Raw genomic sequence first — 18,549 nt, forward strand, 5'->3', positions numbered from 1 at the left:
TCACTTTAGCCTACTTTGAGTAAGCCTATTGGCACTCACATGTAGGGATGTATGCCCTATTGCAGAGGTCCCTAACCTTTTGGGCACCAGGGACTGGTTCCATGGAGAGAGGTTTTTTCCGCGGATCGGAGGGTGCATAGTTTTGTGTGCTGCCTGCACCCCACGGATGGGGCTTTGCTTGTTTATGTGGATCGGTTGCTGGCATGCCACAGCCTGGTACCGGCCCATGGACCGTGAGTTGGGGGACCCTTGCCCTACTGTGTTTCGCCTTGCTCTGTTTTGGAGCAAGATAAGTAGAAATCTGCCTGTCCATGTTGTGCATTTGGTAAATAACATGGATACAAGATTCATTAAATTTATCCAACTGTAATATTCTTCACAGAAAAAGCACAACCATAATGTGATAATCGACACAACCTTCAAAAATAGGCACGATGTTTGTATTTGTTGTCTTATTAGCTTGTTTGTTTTACATTTCCCCCAGTGACTTGATCAGTAGACTCAAGTCACTTCCTTTGACTTAAACTTTAATACAAGCAGGCCAATAACATCATTGTTGTATTATTCAAATTTGCACTGTTTGACATATTTTAAGGAAAATGGGGCAATTGCTTCTAACTTGATGGAAACTGGAAATAAATGTTATGCTTATTAATGAAATGTAAAGATTTAAAAAAAACAGTAGGTAATATGCAAAGTGGTAGCAAGATTATTATTTTTTTATTCCATTTATATCCCGCCCTTCTCCGAAGACTCAGGGCGGCTTACAAGCTTAGCAGTAGCCTTCATTCTATGTATATGCCTGCTTATTAGGGCTTTCGGGGGCCCCCAAGCGGCATTATTACAAAATCAGCTTAATTGCCCCCAACAATCTGGGTCCTCATTTTACCTAAGATTGTTGCTTAGACCACCTTTCAGTTACTTTTAAGTGGTTTTAGAATTTTTTTATTTCTTTCTAATGGACCATAACTTACCATGAAATCTTATAGACAGGTTGCATAAATATTTAAAATAAATCAAGTGAACAAAGGAGAAGCTATAAGAGAAAACCATATGCAAACTATACCTGATGTCCTATATTCTGGTTAGTTCTTCATAATGAGCCTCTTTTTGGGGAGAGGGGCTTTCCTTAAATGGAAACTTTTTTCCCATTTTGCACAGCAGCAATTAGCATCTAAAACCCGCAATGACAACTGTGCATGCACTAGTCCACACTTTACAAGCTGCATCCCTGTCCAGCCCTCAGTTTCTTATGTGGCTCCTTGAGAAAATTAATAGTCTTATCTTGCATTAGACTCAACTACCATTGTGTCAATTGAAATTTAGTTTGCAATAAACATGGCACATTATCAATTTATAATTTGCATTAAATTAAATTGAATATTGTGGTATTCAAGTTTGTTATAGGTAGTCCTCATTTAGCGAATATGGTAGAGACTGGCAATTTGTTAAGTGAATCTGTGACTCTGTTTATGGTCTGAGTTCAGCTTTCCTTTTCTTTATAGACCTGCGAAGGTCATTAATGTGCGGATTCGTTGTGAAGTTACTTATTCATTACCACCATAACTGCAAATGGTCACTAAATAAGGACTGCCTGTGTGTGTATAATTATCTATCTATCTATCTATCTATCTATCTATCTATCTATCTATCTATCTATCTATCTATCTATCTATCTATCAAGTGTTTTTGAGCAACTCATCAACCCAAATATGGGCGAAATCTTTATATATATCCATCCAATGATATCATAATCCAGAATGATTATTCCCCTTAGTCACAAAAATCCATGAGAACTACTTGAGAGGCACCAGTTTTTACACTGTTGCCAGACCATAAGTTGTTATGGAAGAACGTAAATCCAGTTCCTTTGGGTATCATCAAAGTTGTTCAGGCAGGTACTGTATCTATTTTCACAATGGATCTTCATCTTTATATTTCCTGCCCTCTGTCTCCATCCTTTGACAGCAGATTTAAAGCAAATGGGACTTTCCAGCACAAAGGTAACTTATTCTGATTTCAGTATTCATTATATTGGTAAACATTCACCATTTTGGATACGATTCTGTTTGGGTTTTTTTTTAAATAATTGAAACAGTACACACTTCTAATTATGTGGTTAATTCTGCAAAGTTTTGTCAAACTGTACACTTAGCAGCAATGTGTTAGTTGCCAATTCATATTTTATTTCTCCTATTTACATTTAAAAATAGTGCATTAAATGATCTCCCAATGTTTCTCTAAATGCTAAGTCCACAAATTTTTACACTGGTTAAATACAGAATTAATTATAAATCCATGTGTGATACTCCTAACATTGACAAAATACATATACAAAAATGTGTCGATAGCAGATAATATGTTTTGCACACAAATACTAAGTACAATATCCAAAGAACCAAGTGAAATTTGCAGTTTTCCCCGGGGCTGTTACCATTAAAAAGAGCTGCTCTAGGATGAGTTGTAACTTGAAACAAAGACAATGACATTAAGTTATTTGTATCTCAGCGTGTATCTAGATTGATAAACTTTGGATAGGATAACATTTTATTTAAAAGTCACTTTGATGACAATCAGCGGTAGCAGTTGTAAGCTTCTGAAGAATTCAGGCTGAGTGTGTTCTCCATTTTTGTTTTCTTTCACAAGCAAGAAAAATTCATATAAATGATTATTTTCACTATATTGCGCCTACAAAACGTTGCCTTTTAGTTGTACAGCACTAGTGCCTGGTATAAGGAAAAAAAAACAAAGCTACATTTACTCTAGCATACAAATGGTGTCATCCATAGAAAAACTACAGCTTTGAATTTTCCGATTTTAGTTCCGATTTTAGCTAATCCCGTGTTTTAGAACTGAGTCATTTTAAAACTTACCTGAAATTCAAATGTTCTAATAGCACATACCCATCTAGGAAAGGATAAAATAAAATACATTATTATAGTATTGAGTTTTGTTAGAAATTTTAGTCACACATTTACAAACAAACCATTCAAACCCACAGTCAAAAAATATCCAAGTCCAAAAACTATGTATAGTTCTTTATATACTACTTCTGTATCATACCAAACATGCCCAATTTGCAAAAATGCTCAACTCTTCAGTTTTACTCCTTTTGAAACCTTACATTTGCCTTCAGAATTCCGACATATCAGTTGATTTCCTTCAGTGATGTCTATAACTTCAAGCTGTTCTCCAGGCAAGATCCTCAAATCCAGGTTTCCTCTGATAGGAGTATTTGAGCAGTGCGCAACTGCTGCATTTATTACTGTGATTTCCTTATTGTACTGTGGCAGAGTAAAAGGTGGGGGGGGGAGAGAGAAAGCAAGCTACAATTCACATCAACTTAATGGAGATCAGGTCTACAGATACAGTTTGGATAGGATGCACTGAGAATACCAAAGATTTTAAACATTTGCATATAAGTAGTCCTCAAGTTATGACCATAACAAAATTATAACAGAATAACAGAGTTGGAATGGACCTTGGACGTCTTCTAGCCGGAAACCCTATAGTACCATTTCAGACAAATGGTTGTCCAAACTTTTATTAAAAACTTCCAGTGTTGGAGGATTCCCAATTTCTGGAGGCAACAATCAAGCTCAAAATTTCTGCTGCTCAATGGAACAGCTGTTAAGTGAGTTTTGCCCCATTTTATAACCTTTCTTGCCTAAGTTGCTAAGTGAATCACTTCAGTTGTTCTGTTAGTAACATGGCTGTTAAGTGAATCTGGCTTCCCCATTGACTTTAGTTTAGTTTAGTTTAGTTTAGTTTTATTTAATTTATATACCGCCCTTCTCCCTAGGGACTCAGGGCGGTTCACAGGGCATATATAAATTACGATACAAAAGTTAAAATAAGATTAAACCAATGCCCAAATAAAAACAATAATACAATAATAAAAACAACAATTTTAAGAGCCCATATTCCCCCTTCAGGCCAGACCAGCTAATTCGAATAAGTGGGTCTTCAGGCCGCGACGGAAGGTTCGGAGGTCTGATGTCATCCGGAGCTCCACCGGCAGTTGATTCCATAGTGCCGGAGCGCCCACAGAGAAGGCTCTCCCCCTGGGGGCCACCAGTCGGCATTCCCTTACCGGAGGCACCCTGAGGAGGCCCTCTCTGTGGGAACGCACAGGGCGGAGGGGAGTTGACGCCGGCAGCAGGTGGTCCCTGAGGTAACCCGGACCCATGCCATGTAAGGACTTAAAGATCATAACCAAGACCTTGAACCTCACCCGGAAGACAACTGGTAACCAATGCAGCTCGCGGAGCAAAGGTGTAACATGGGAGTACCGGGAAACTCCCAAGACAACTCTCGCGGCTGCATTCTGTACCAGTTGGAGCCTCCGAGTGGTCTTCAAGGGAAGCCCCATGTAGAGAGCATTACAGTAGTCAAGACGAGAGGTCACGAGCGCATGAGTGACCGTGCACAGGGCATCCCGGTCCAGATAGGGCCGCAGCTGGCGCACCAGGCGAACCTGGGCGAAAGCCCCCCTAGTCACGGCCACTATATGGTCTTCCAGGGTAAGCCGTGAATCTAGGAGGACTCCCAAGTTGCGAGCCCTATCCACGGGGGGTAAGAGCTCACCCCCCATAGAAAGAGATGGAACATTTTGAATGTCCCGGGATGCCGGAATGCACAGCCAATCAGTCTTGTCAGGGTTGAGTTGAAGTCTGTTCCTCCCCATCCAGACCCGAACCGCCTCCAGGCAACGGGACATCACAGCGAGGGCATCACTGGGGTGGTTTGGGGTCGAAAAGAAAAGTTGGGTATCATCGGCATATTGATGATACCCAACTCCAAAACCACGAATGATCTCACCCAGCGGTTTCATGTAGATGTTGAACAGGAGAGGCGAGAGAACCGACCCCTGAGGAACTCCACAAACGAGAGACCTAGGGGCCGATCTCTGCCCCCCTGCCAACACCGACTGCGAGCGTCCCAGGAGATAGGAGGAGAACCACTGAAGAACTGTGCCTCCCACTCCCAATCCCCTGAGACGCCACAGCAAGATACCATGGTCGATGGTATCGAAAGCCGCCGAGAGGTCTAATAGGACTAGGACAGAGGAATATCCCCTGTCCCGCGCCCTCCAGAGATCATTCACCAGAGCGACCAATGCCGTCTCCGTGCTGTACCCGGGCCTGAAACCCGATTGGTAGGGGTCCAGAAAATCCGCTTCATCCAGGACCAGAGGGAGCTGATGCGCCACCACACTCTCAACAACCTTCGCAAGAAAGCGAAGGTTGGAGACTGGACGAAAGTTGTTCAATACAGCTGGGTCCAAGGCAGGCTTCTTGAGGAGAGGTCTCACCACCGCCTCCTTCAAGACGGTGGGGAAATAACCCTCACTCAAGGAAGCAGATATAACTGCCTGGAGCCAGCCTCGTGTCCTCTCCCTGGCTGCATAAACCAGCCAGGAAGGGCACGGGTCCAACAAACATGTGGAGGAGCTCAGCCTCCCCATAATCCTGTCCACTTCATCAGGGGTCACAGAATCAAACTCTTCCCAGGTAACATTGACAAGACCGCCCGTGTCCTGATCGCCTGACTCTGCCCAGTTGGAGTCCAAACCGGTCCGAATCCGAGCGATTTTATCCGACAGATGTTGACCAAATTCCTCGGCACGACCCTGCAAGGGATCCTCCCTCACCTCCTGATTAAGAAGTGAGCGAGTCACCCTAAACAGGGCGGCCGGGCGATTATCTGCGGACGCGATGAGGGTGGAGAAGTAATTACACCTCGCCACCCTCATCGCTGCGAGATAAGACCTAATATAGGTTCTTAACCGCAACCGGTCGGGTTCGGATCGGCTAGACCTCCAACGACTCTCTAGGCCCCGTTTCCGACGCTTCATCTCCCGGAGCTCCGTGGAGAACCATGGAGCTCGCTGGGATCTGCACCGGGTCAGGGGCCGCAAGGGTACAACCCGGTCAAGTGCCTCAGTGGCTGCCCTTTCCCAGGCTTCCACTAAGGCATCCGCCGAGCTGTGAGCAATGGAGGCAGGTGGGGACCCCAGCGCCGCTTGGAATCTATCAGGATCCATTAGGCGTCTGGGGCGGTACCATCTAATTGGCTCCGTACCCCCACGGCGGGGGGTGGCAAAGCGGAAGACTTTGCTTGTCAGAAGGTTGCAAAAGGGGATCACTTGACACTGGGACACTGGAACTGTCATAAATATGGACCAGTTTCCAAGCATCTGAATTTTGATCTCATGACAATGGAGATGCTGAAACAGTCAAAAGTCTGAAAAATGGCCATACATCACTTACTTCAGTGCCGTTGTATACATGTTAAACATACTTTTGAGTGCCAATTTCAAAAGTGGTTTGGTATACAGGAACGCCTTGGGCTATGACCATTCAGTCACCATTCAAAGTTAGGACAGTGCTAAATGAAGAGTAGTTATGACCATCCTCAAAGTTCAGTCTCACCTCATCTTTTCCTGCCCTACACAAACTGTCTCTGCTCCAACTCCCACTCACTGCCTATCTTTCCCCCCTTTCCCCACCATCTCTGCCCTTTTGGCTGCCCTATACTCTACTAGCTATTCCTGCTGCTCTCTGATGATACCACCCCAGCTGTGGCACCCTCAGGTGACTTTATCTGTCTTCTTTTTCCCGTTGCTGGCCCCAGGATCTGGGCAACCCTGGGGTATGCACGCCCATCTTCCACGACAGGTCCAAGGAATGGAAAGGACAGCAGGAAGGAAAAGTGAAGTGGCACCAGTTCTCAGGTGAAATTTTCCCAGAAAATATATACTTTGTGGGAAGAGGTGGTAAACTCAAAAGAAGGTTTTAAGGTGTTAAGGGGAAACTTCCTGACAGTGAGGACAATCAACCAGGGGAACAGCTTGCCTCCAGAAATCGTGGGTGCTCCATCACTGGAAATTTTTAAGAAGAGACTAGACAATCACCTGTCTGAGATGGTATAGGTTTTCCTGCTTGAGCAGGGGGGTGGGCTAGAAGACCTCCAAGGTCCCTTCCAGCTCTATTCTATTCTAGGTTTGCAATGTTCGAAGTTAAGAGGAAGGAATATAAAGTTGTTTCATTTGATCAGGGTTAAAATAGGTAAGTTGTTATCCTGGTAATCCTAAATGGATTTTTGCTGACATTAGGACTGAAATGAACAGATATTTATGGATTTGTTTATAGATAAGAGATGGGATATGGGAAGAAGAGATCATTTGCTGTATTTTAAGAGAAGGGGATAAGTTACTAAAATTTTTGATACTTCTTTATATATTTCTTTTCTTTTTCTTCGCTATATTCTTATTTTTTTTCTCCCCTTTCCCTCTTTTACACCTTTTACTTTTCTTTTACTTTTTCAGTCTGTATTTGTTTTTTACCATTGTAATCATAATCTTTTATAAAATTACTATATAAAAAAATATATATATGTATACCCTTCACAGATTTTTCTCGTAAGTCCAGAATTCTTGTTTACCATTAAGAATTTATGTATATTTCTAATGACAATATAATGTAACAAGAATCATTTTCTGGAATGTTGCTATTCATAGTTCTGTATTGTGACAAGAGATGACAAATCGCACAGCATATTTTCATATATCATACACACAACAGTAACCATGCCAACATCTTCCAAGCTATTTAAAAGAAGAAACTTACCATAAATCTTTCTCTAAACGATTGTTCCTCCTTTGTCATCTTGTTATTCTTTTCTACAATGTATTTCTTGACTTTAAAGGGATTTCTAAGAAAGACACATGTACAGAATAAATCCAACATATGAGAACCATGGAGAGAGAGAAAAAAAAATCAGGATTATTCAGCATTGCCAAAACTGCATCATAGACCTTATCTGGAAAGATCCTCAAATGACGTTGAAGCCAGGAACCTAACCTTTTTTCTGCATAACAATAAACTGAACAAATCAACTGTATGTTTGGAGACACATTTGCTAGTAAGAAAACAAGCTTTCCCAAAAATGTTAGCTTCCTAAACTACATCAATTTTCTCTGTTGGTTAAGCTCTACCCCCAAGGCAGAAGAAGAAAGGCGCCACAATTTGGATTGTGGTAAATTGAACTATGGTTTGGCTACTTCAGATCACCCTGATTTAGACCTGATGTCAACCAAATCTTCCACCTTTGTATTTTTAAAGATGTAAAATTTCAGCTTAAAATATGCAACAGTAAAAAGTGTCTGTTGAATAGCATTAAACGTTGTGTAGTACTTTATATTTTGCTTCTCACATAAATAATAGAAATGCAAAAAATGTTTTTAGAAATTCCCATCCCTTTAAAAGTAAATGCATCTAATGTTCTTTATCTTTCTGCATGATTGTTGTTTGCTTTTCTCTCTCTCTTCCTTTCAAGAAAAGAAATGTAAATGTCCAGTTTTATGACAAATATTCTCTCTTGTAAAAGAAGAAGGGGACTGAAACACAGTTTCCTAATGTCAGGGATGTCAGAGAATGCTGGGGTTCCAGAGAGACAATGAGTATCTGTGCGATCAACTAAGATACCACACAACAGGCCTCATTTCATGCGCCACTGAATCACAAAACCATTTTCAAACAGGAATCATGTAGTTACAGTATCACCCAGACCTGTAGTTCAATAGGTGGCAAGCTGAGCACCGAGCAGCTTTCACCCAGCCGGAAAGTTACAAGGGATTTTGTTTTAATGCAAGCAAAAAAAGCTGATGCTAGAATTAAAAGGCTATTTGAATTTCACGCAGCCTTTGACTCCACAGCATTCCATTCCCCACAAAAATGCATTTAATACTCAATTATTCTCATGCTGCTGAAGAACTAGTTCAGTTTTATTATCAGCGCTGACATATATCACCTGCAGAGTCACCTACCCTACCAACAAAGTTGCCACACATGACCGTTTGCACTCAGTTTCATATTAACCAAAGAGCTTAGCTGAAATTTTGTGTGTTAACTGAAAAATCTCAAGACTGAACTAGGGTAGAGAAAAATAAAAGAATTTAGGATGAAAAACATTTAAATTCCATAGTGGAAGACAGATGGAAATGTGATCTTTACAATGCCTGAGAAACATTTATTGCATGGCACTGAAAACTCTGCTTCTTCTGGCTGTACACAGTTGCTGGTTTTGTACAAGGGAAACAAATCTACACCATCCAGTAAGTTTAAAATATTAAATATTTGAGGTTGCTGGAAGTTTACCCCAAGTCTTTACAGATATAAGAATTAAAGAATTTAAAAAACAATAATTTATTAATAAAGTCACTGGGAACACTCAACGAAGCAACTACTTCCTGCAACAAATATATTACCTTTCATTCAAGACTTGGCCTACACCTCATCACTACCTTAAAATTATTTTCAATTTATTACTTGAGTTTCAATGGACACTTCAGATGTCCCGCTGACTTTTTGCCTAAGGTGGGACTAGAACTCACGGTCTCCTGGTTTCTAGCCTGATATTTAATCAGTACATCAAACTGCTTCTCTCAAACGTACATTGGATTTTATCTTGTTTATTATTATTATTATTATTATTAATAATAATAATAATAATAATAATAATAATAATAATAATAATAATAATAATAATTTTATTTATATACCGCCCTTCTCCCGAAGGACTCAGGGCGGTGAACAGGGCAAGTATATAAAAATACAAAAATACAAAAGTTAAAAAAGAATTAAATACAATGCCCAAACTAAAACAGTAAATACATATATAAAAAAACAACAATAAAATCCCAAACCCATCCCCCCCATCAGGCCAGGCCGGCTTGTTCGAATAAGTGTGTCTTCAGATCGCGTCGGAAGGAGCGAAGGTCGGGCGCCATCTGGAGCTCAATCAGTTTCACTCCAAAGATTTCAATGAAATGCAATTTGAACAGGCTACCGGGAATTCATTTTCAGGAATCCTGAGAATATTCCAAAGGAAATGTAACAAAATCTGTATAGCTAAAATGGCGAGATACCATGAGTTGGACTAGAATTAATATAGAAAGTAAAGAGGATGACGCTGCTGGAGAAAGGGAAGGAGCTCTATGAAGGCAATGAGCAGATAAACATTGCAGAAGTTCCAACAAGGATGAGAAAAGGTATGAAACCATATCTGACAGATACTCCCCAGATTCACATGAAGGTAGAAGAAAGAGGAAAAGCACCATATTCAGATTTGCAAGATTTGATTACTATAGCCAATCTTAATAAAAGTAGCTTTAAGCATCAGTTTCTTGGTGTGATCTACTGGATCTTGTATGGCTGACAATCAGGAAATTGGAGAAATGCTAAGTAAACTGACTTGACCTCATAGAACAGACATGTCAAACACAAGGCCCGGGGGCCAGATCCGGCCCGCGAAGTGGTTTCATGCGGCCCGTGAACCCATCCTGGGAACAGTGAGGGAACAGCCCCCACTGCCTTGGCCCTGGCCCAGAGACCCTCCTCCTGCCAGAGACCCTCAGATCTGTCCCACTCCTGCCCAGGCCCCCATAGGCACCCTTGATGCGAACGATGTAGAGCTGGCCATGCCCACCCAGTAGGCCATACGCACTGCAGCCACGCCCACCCAGTAGGCCATGCCCACCCTGGCCACACCCACCCGGCCCCCTGAGGGCAACCGCAATGCTGATGCGGCCCTCAATGAATGAGTTTGACACCCCTGTCATAGAAGAAAGATGAGATACCAGTTTTGTGAATAAATGAATAAAATATGTTCCAAAAATGTTCCAGATGTGCATCGGAGTCTTTAAAAATAAATTCCAAGGCAAAAAAAGACCTCTCTTAATACTTCTATATTCACCTTAATAGCATTGACACTTTTGAACCTTGGTGTTGGAGAAAAGTCCTGAGAATACGATGGACAGCCAAGAACATGAACAAATGGATGTTCGAACAAATCAGATCAGAGTTCTCATTAGAGACACAAATGATCAGGCTCAAATTATTTTACTTTAAATACACTATGCAAAGATCCAGCTCTCTGAAGAAAGCTCTAATGCTAGGCAGGTGGAAGGAAAGAGAAGAGGATGACCAGCAAGAAGCTGGGTGGATTCAGTTTCAATGGTAATAGGTGCACTGCTAAAAAACCTGAAGGACCAAGTTAGGGACAGATCATCATGGAAACAATCTACGTATCTACATGGTCACTAAGAATCAGTTCTAAAAGCACATAATCAATTAACTATATTATTGCATTTTATATTACTGTAGCCAGTGATGTTATCATGCATTTTAAGGATAACGATATAATTTATAGATCTGAAGAAAGTCTTACTGGCATGAGAAATGTTAGATAGGAAAGGGGGGAAAAATACCATCATGACTATTTTACCTACTTTGTATCGTTTTGTTCTGGGTCAATGTCATTATACACAAAGTTTTCCTGGGCCATGACATCTGCAATTAAAACCAGAGAGTGTGATTAACTATCTACAATTTCCCAGAATTTATAAAGAGAATCATCTAAAGAATCTTACAGTCTATCAAACACAACATGAAAAGAAAAACAAATGGAGTGACAGTAGGAAATAAGCAAATTCAATCACCAGCCTCTAAAAAGTTCCAGTGCATCCCAGAAAATGAATGGCCTTTGAATTCATAAAGTGAGCAAGGTGACTTTGAAAACCCCAAGTGGCACAATTATCATTTGTTTCCTTAAGAATTTCCCACTCTAGAAGTGATTTCCTAAAGGACTAGTGTCTATGTAATAAGGGTTAAAATAACTTAAGAATGTTGTAACATCTGAAAAGATCTAACTTGTCTGAAGCAGCTCTACAAAGAATAGTTTTGGACCAATTTATTCTTACAAAAGACTGAATCTGTAGAATTAAGAGACTAACAATGGCAGACCTGCTAAAAAAATCCTTCTTGGCTCTACTACTCCATCATAAAAAAAATGATCTGTTAGAAAGGAGAAGCAGTGTTTTAAACAGGTACTATATTTTTGGTTGATAATTACAAAATAAAAAAGGGGTGCCTATTCCAAAGTATCTCAGACACGACAGGACCAAAAATGTTATTTCAAAAGAGAGTCAGTTTATCTATTAGGCATATAAGCTTACCTAGGTTTGGTACAGAACGGGAAAGATTGCTGTAGAAGATAAATAAAACAAATGTGCATTTCAGCATAGGTTATAAATAATAATATTTATAACAACATATTCAGCTAAGATTTTCAAACAGGAATTAGCATGCATCAATTTCTGTATTGCTCATAACACTGGTGTGACTCTTAATTTTGAAGATTATATGACTGAATAAAAAAGGCATACGTAGAATAAAATGTTGGACCAATAGAAAAAATTGAACTTCACAGTATTTTTGTTATCGACTCCTGAAAGCAGCACATATACATGTCTAAAATGCATTACATTTTTTGGAGCCTAGAAAAAGGGAATAGTTTCAACTGAGGTTTATTCATAAAAATTGGGGAAATATTCAACCAGAGAGTATTTTCACAGCTCTCAAGACTAATGGAAGTAAACATAAAAAGAGTAAAAGAATTTTGAAAAGGCATATTAAGCTCTAGTCTCAAATAAACCAGCAATACATAACCTGTGAGAAAAGAAACCAAGACCAAAAAATACACACGCAGTAGAGGGCTACGTAACACACAAAGAGCCAAATAGGAATTAGGAATTTCTTTCATGAATGGCATTATAATAACCTTTTCTTATTCAGTCATTGGGTGGCTTTCAAACCGACAAGTCTGAGAAATCTCTAAGATGGGACATAATCTACTCCATCAATGGCATCTTAAATTGCATTGGCTGCTGAGTGCTGTTCCCAAAGAATTGCAAAATAATCACTGATTATCTTTGAATATTAAAAATTCAGCATTCTCAATCTTCCTCTTTTCTCCCAAATACTTTTTTTAGTTCAGATAGTATCTGGACATGTGGACAGCCATTTGGACTAATGTAAGGTACTAGAACAACCTAGGGTCTCAAAAGCAACTTAAAATTTCCTGCTCAAGTCTTCAATATTAATAGAAAACCTGGCAGTCAGGATTTACCTTACTTAACATAAAAAAGAGAGGAGTTAAGTAATGCAGTTCAAATTCCTTGCATATAAATATGATCACTTTCTTCTTCCAGCATCCCAATCTGCATGGAGATAAGCACAAAGCTAAAAGCTAAATCTTAACACGAAGTGTCACACTTATTTGTGGCTCAACCAAAAACAAGAAATGCAGTCAAGCAACCCTCGGGGCCCATATTTCTATTTTGAGAGGTAAAGTGTTTGTTTGCATACCGTCTACCATTTTCTCCTTCAGCTTAATATTCAGTGCTCCTCATTCACTAACATTTCTGCCCTTTCCACTCAATCCAGAAAAGATGGAAAGGAAAGGTCTTGCCATTCTGTAAATGTATCTAAAGCTTTTGCATTGATATCCCATTTATATTTCAATGGGATACATGCAATTATTGAACTCGCAATTAAGATGTTGTAACCCTCATAGTGCTGTGATTTCTATTGCAGTATCCCAGCATTTCAAAGGTTCATCGGCCACCACAGTGACCAAAATGAAATAAAATTAAGGATTGGCACTTTAAGTTAATCAATAGATGCCTTTTATGAATGATAATGATGTTGATGATGTTCTTGGTGTTCTCTGAGGTTGTTTTACTGCAGATGTTTCATTACCAACCTAGTTAAGATCATCATTGCATGGGGGAATTGAAGTTTGCTGGTTGTTTAGTGTATAGAGAGTAGCTTCTCCTGCCAGTCTTGTTTGCAATATGACTTCTTGCTTGATGGTTCCTTGATTAGGAACATACAGTATATTCTCTACATACCATACGGTATATTCTCTACTACTAGAGTAACACATTACCTACCGAGAACTGTCTTTCACATGTGCGGTTTTTATTTTTAATTTTTCTTTGAAAAATTTTCCAAATCTTTTAAGTTTTTCAACTTTGATATCTCTAGAACAAAAAAAAAGAGAGAAATTAACAAATACCAAAGCGAAGGTGTGTGTGTGTGTATCTGCATTTTATACATTGTCTTTGTTTATGAACATAACATTGGGAAAAGAGAACGTGAACGTGCCTTTACTTTGTGACTTCTGGCACCATCCCAACATGTAATTGCTCTTTTCTAGAATTTATAAAAACAATAGAGAAACAAATGGTGCGTAAATCTAAAGGTGGAATCAGTTTTCAGAGGCAGACAATGTTAGGGCATCTCCTACAAGAGTTCAGGCTAACATACAGCAAAGACCATTTCAATAGCCCCTTTGTGCTTAAGCAGCTGGTTAACACTGAAAGAAAAATGCATATTTAAAAGCAGAAGTCAGACTGCTAGGAATCCATTCTTCCCAGGCATTAATAACCATGCTCCATGCGGGATGAAAACAAGTCAGAAGAAGCCTGTTATATTCTAGCATTATTACTCTGAGGAACACCAACCTTTTATAATTCCTGGAATGAATAATTCCTTTTCCAGAAATTCTGGGAGGGCAAGATGGAAGAGAAGAGAAGATTATTACTAAAAGCATCTATTTCTGATTTGCTTTTAAGGTGGAAGTTAGTTCCAAGTTAAGTTTAACTACTTTGATAAACTTATTGTTAGATAAAGATGTTGGGGCGGGAGGCATGCAGGATTGGCAGTGGTGGAGAGGTATCAATTCCACTTTCTCCCAAGGGCACCAGTGTAGGGAAGGACAGTGCAGATTATTTCTGGTAATAGGGTTCGCTACCTTAGGCTCTCAAAATTGGACTAAGGGTTTTCTGTTGAGCCATGCTGGTTAAATATTCTGTAAGCAATAAGTCCAATGAATTTGATGGGTATCAAGTCAGGAAATTTGGGCCTAGTCTGTTCGTCGATATTCTAATGTAGTATAGAGTCCTAAATGTAGTACAACAGTTCCATTTAGTGACAATTCAAAGATACAACAGCAATGAAAAAGGTGATATGACCAGTTTTCACCCTGATGACCATTGCTGTATCCCCATGGTCACCTGATCAAAATTCAGACACTTGCCACATGTATGACAGTTGCACAATGTCCCAGGATGACGTGCAACCTTCTGACAAGCAAAGTCAGTAGGAAAACCAGATTCACTTAACAATCATGTCACTAATTTAACAACTGCAGTGATTCACTTAACAGCTGTGGAAAGAAAGGCCAGAAAATGGGGCAAAACTCACTTAACAAATGTTTCACTTAGCAGCAGAAATGTTTGGGCTCAGTTGTGATCGTTAAGTGGAGGACTACCTGCACACAGAATATGGGTATTAAGCATCGGAATGAATTTTCTTGACTATACAAGCAGCCAATCAGTTGAAGAGGCTCCTCTATTAAGAGGTGAGTTCTTACTGTGATCTTCAAATAGAGGCTGGATAGTCATCTATCAGAGATGATATAGTAAATCCTATTCCCAGCAGGGAATTGAATGGGATGATATCTGAGATTCCTTTCAACTGTACGATTCTATAATATTTCCTACACTCCGAAAAGGGACTGTAGCAACACAGTAAACATACTTGCCCATTTCCAAGAAGACAGCACTAAAATACAGCTCTTTTTTAATGTGCCTTAGCAAAAAAGCACCAGCTTCCCCTACCCCTTTTATATCAGTGTTATAAAAGACTCGAAGTTCAGACAAACAGTCAAAGACTACCTACTCACTCCGATTTGGAGGAATTGTAACCTTCACTTTGAATTTCACTTTGAATATCCTCATATGTCTCTTCATAGGTATCATCTGAAATATAAAGCAATAAAAGGTTATATTTGCAGCTAAACCATCCACTGCTGGTAATTTTAAAGTATAGTCAGAAAAGTTACCATTTGGCAATATAGCAAAAGTGTTATTTTTTTATGTCATCCATTTATTGCGCTTCATTAATAATCTAACTAATCTTTTTTGGAATATCCAAAAAGTAGTGCCTGAATTAAACAAAACAGACTTTCAAATTACAAGAGATTATAAAATATGGAACACTATGAACTGGAGTATGGAATAAAACAAGCATGTGTTTTCTATTCAAAAATATGTCAAAAGAATGCTTCTACAACTTTGTAGCTTTTATTGCATCCTATAATTGTCTCAATCCTGTAGGAAAGGATGAGGTAGGGAAATCACCCAAAAGATTAACCCCAAAGAATCTATCTAACCACCAAATTACTTCATATTCTTATATAAATTAACTTCTGAACTTTATTTTCTGCTGCATTCATATTCTGCCTTTCTTCCAAAGAGCTCAGTTTAGCCCAAATGTGATCTCATTTTTATGTTTACAGTACTCAAATATTCTGACTTGGTGAGTCAACGATGATCATCAAGTAAATTTCATGACTGAGCAAGGAATTAGTTTGGATTTTTTTTAAAAAAAAGATGATTTATACATACACACCCATTTTGTCATATGCTTCCTAGAGGTTTTGGATTGGGGCAGGTTACCAATACTATAAAACCAACCAACAAATAAATAAGAGTCTATAAATTAACTGAATCAGAGACAAGCTCAAAACCATGACTTGTTATGATGAGGAAAGTTCACATAAATTAACATTAAAAATTCAGTGACCATAACTTAACCACACCATGTGGAATGAGTACTATCATTTGAAAGTCATTGTGTCACTAAGGGTAATTTTTTTAATTTGACAGATATTTTAACTGAAGCGTCTTCAAATAAGATTGTCAGTAAAAAGCATGACCTGCTTAGCCAAATGGTTTACCAAGACATCTTGGGCCACGTACTATCAATCAGCCTAACCTAACAAAATGAGGATGAGTTGGAAGAGACCCATATATCTTTCCTTTGAAAGAAGGGAGAAAGAAATGAATAATATACTAAGGAAAAAATGGAGAAAGCAACTAATCATCTCTCCATCGATGACAAGAGCAAAGTGGAAAGTTCAGACTGAGAAATGACAGAGTATATTATTCAGGCTTTGAGGATTAACAATTTCAGATAAACTCTACATATACAGAAAAATGGGGGAAATCTTTATTCCTAGAATAGTTTGCTGGGTTATGAAAAAGAACATACCAACATGGGCTCTCATTGAATAGATCACAATCAGCCAGTGACTTCCCAGAAGACCATTGGATAATTACAAAATAAGAACGCATATATTAAATACAAGCTAACACAGAAGTACTATGGTCCTTCTACTTTTAGAAAATGTATCAGATACCCATTGGCAAATCTACAGCTTGAATGTGTCACAAGTCAAAGCGAAATCCCCAATATGAATTATATAGCGTGTAGGTTGAACTATTGGAATCTCAGTCACTAGTGAACTTGGTTTTCTTTTGGTAAATGTTTTACTATCAATCTAGTAACCCTTCACCTAGAAGAAAACCAAGCTTACCAAACACCAAGATTCCAATAAAAAAATATAAAAGTAAAATGCTGCTAGATATGAAACTTTTAAACAAATGATTTCAGGCTTATGGCCAACTGGAGGGAGCGGGTACAAAATCTAAAGCTCTAAACCAGACATGTCAAACACAAGGCCCGGGGGCCGGATGCGGCCCACAAAGTGGTTTCATGTGGCCCGCGAAGCCATCCTGGAAACAGTGAGGGAACGGCCCCCACTGCCTTGGCCCTGGCCCAGAGACCCTCCTTCTGCCAGAGACCCTCAGATCTGTCCCACTCCTGCCCAGGCCCCCATAGGCACCCTTGATGCAAATGATGCCCATACGCACTCTAGCCACGCCCACCCAGTAGGCCACGCCCACCCTGGCCATACCCACCCGGCCCCCTGAGGGCAACCACAATGCTGATGTGGCCCTCAGTGAAATTGAGTTTGACACCCCTGCTCTAAACCTTGAGTATTAAACCCCAAATTCTTCCAAAATTTGCCACAGTTTGTCATTTTCATGTGACAAAAGGGTGGCATTATTAAACATATGGGATCTGACCATATCAGGTGATTTTTAACATATCTAAATTAAACTACTGTCCTGGCCCCACCTACCTTTGAGAATGTGTTTCCTGACACACTACTCAAAAGCTTTAGATATTTCTTTCCTAAAAGGATCTCAACCAGGAAAAAAAAATAAAGCTATGCTTTTTTCTGTCTACAGACACTCATACTCTTTCCAATGGTTTGGGTACTAGTGCAGAGAATTCACTAGGAATCTAGAAGATTTTTCAAGAGTTAAAACTACCTTTGCATAAGTTCTTTAAGTAGTTAAATATTCAACCCCACTTTGCTCTATAAGAAGTAATATTTTTATACTTACTGGATTCTAAAGCAAATGATCTGTGGGCATCAGAGGATTGTCTGCAATACAACATTTAAAAAAAGTAGTGTACAGTTGAAATTTTAAGAGTCACAAATTTTTTCAAAAACTTAAATCTACATGTACTTTCTAAATGTCTATGAAACACTTACAGGTCTCTCTCTATTCCTTCCACATCATCATACAATTCCTCTGCAGCTTGCTCCAATTTAGCAGTTCTTAGATCTGGGTTCCATTTCTCTTCATCTGTTCTTAAAGATTCCAGGCATACATAATCATCTGAAACTGGAGCAAAATTCTTGTTTCAAGTTCTCCTGAACATACACGAAAGAGTAAACCTGCCTAAATGCTGAAATTGCAACATGCATTCTGAAGATATGAGA

General features: G+C 39.3%; 1 protein-coding gene across 4 annotated transcripts in view; it reads right to left on the minus strand.

The window, feature by feature from the left end:
• Window positions 1-872: 872 nt before the first annotated feature.
• The window catches only part of FYB2 (FYN binding protein 2), a 34,322-nt gene continuing 16,645 nt past the window's right edge, over window positions 873-18,549 (minus strand). The window contains exons 8-18 of one of the 4 annotated variants that reach the window (XM_081324625.1): window positions 18,319-18,451; window positions 18,167-18,207; window positions 15,595-15,670; window positions 14,372-14,413; window positions 13,799-13,888; window positions 12,020-12,048; window positions 11,294-11,354; window positions 7,632-7,716; window positions 3,125-3,284; window positions 2,874-2,907; window positions 873-2,726 (exon numbers count right to left, since the gene is read on the minus strand). In XM_081324625.1, coding sequence (XP_081180751.1) covers window positions 2,720-2,726; window positions 2,874-2,907; window positions 3,125-3,284; window positions 7,632-7,716; window positions 11,294-11,354; window positions 12,020-12,048; window positions 13,799-13,888; window positions 14,372-14,413; window positions 15,595-15,670; window positions 18,167-18,207; window positions 18,319-18,451 — 758 coding nt within the window. In that variant the 3' untranslated portion in view covers window positions 873-2,719. The remainder of the gene's footprint in view (window positions 2,727-2,873; window positions 2,908-3,124; window positions 3,285-7,631; window positions 7,717-11,293; window positions 11,355-12,019; window positions 12,049-13,798; window positions 13,889-14,371; window positions 14,414-15,594; window positions 15,671-18,166; window positions 18,208-18,318; window positions 18,452-18,549) is intronic. The other 3 variants (XM_081324624.1, XM_081324626.1, XM_081324627.1) reach the window with 3 other exon arrangements.

The sequence above is a fragment of the Vipera berus genome (genome assembly GCF_964194415.1).
Source record: "Vipera berus genome assembly, chromosome: 3".
Taxonomy (NCBI): Eukaryota; Metazoa; Chordata; class Lepidosauria; order Squamata; family Viperidae; genus Vipera; species Vipera berus.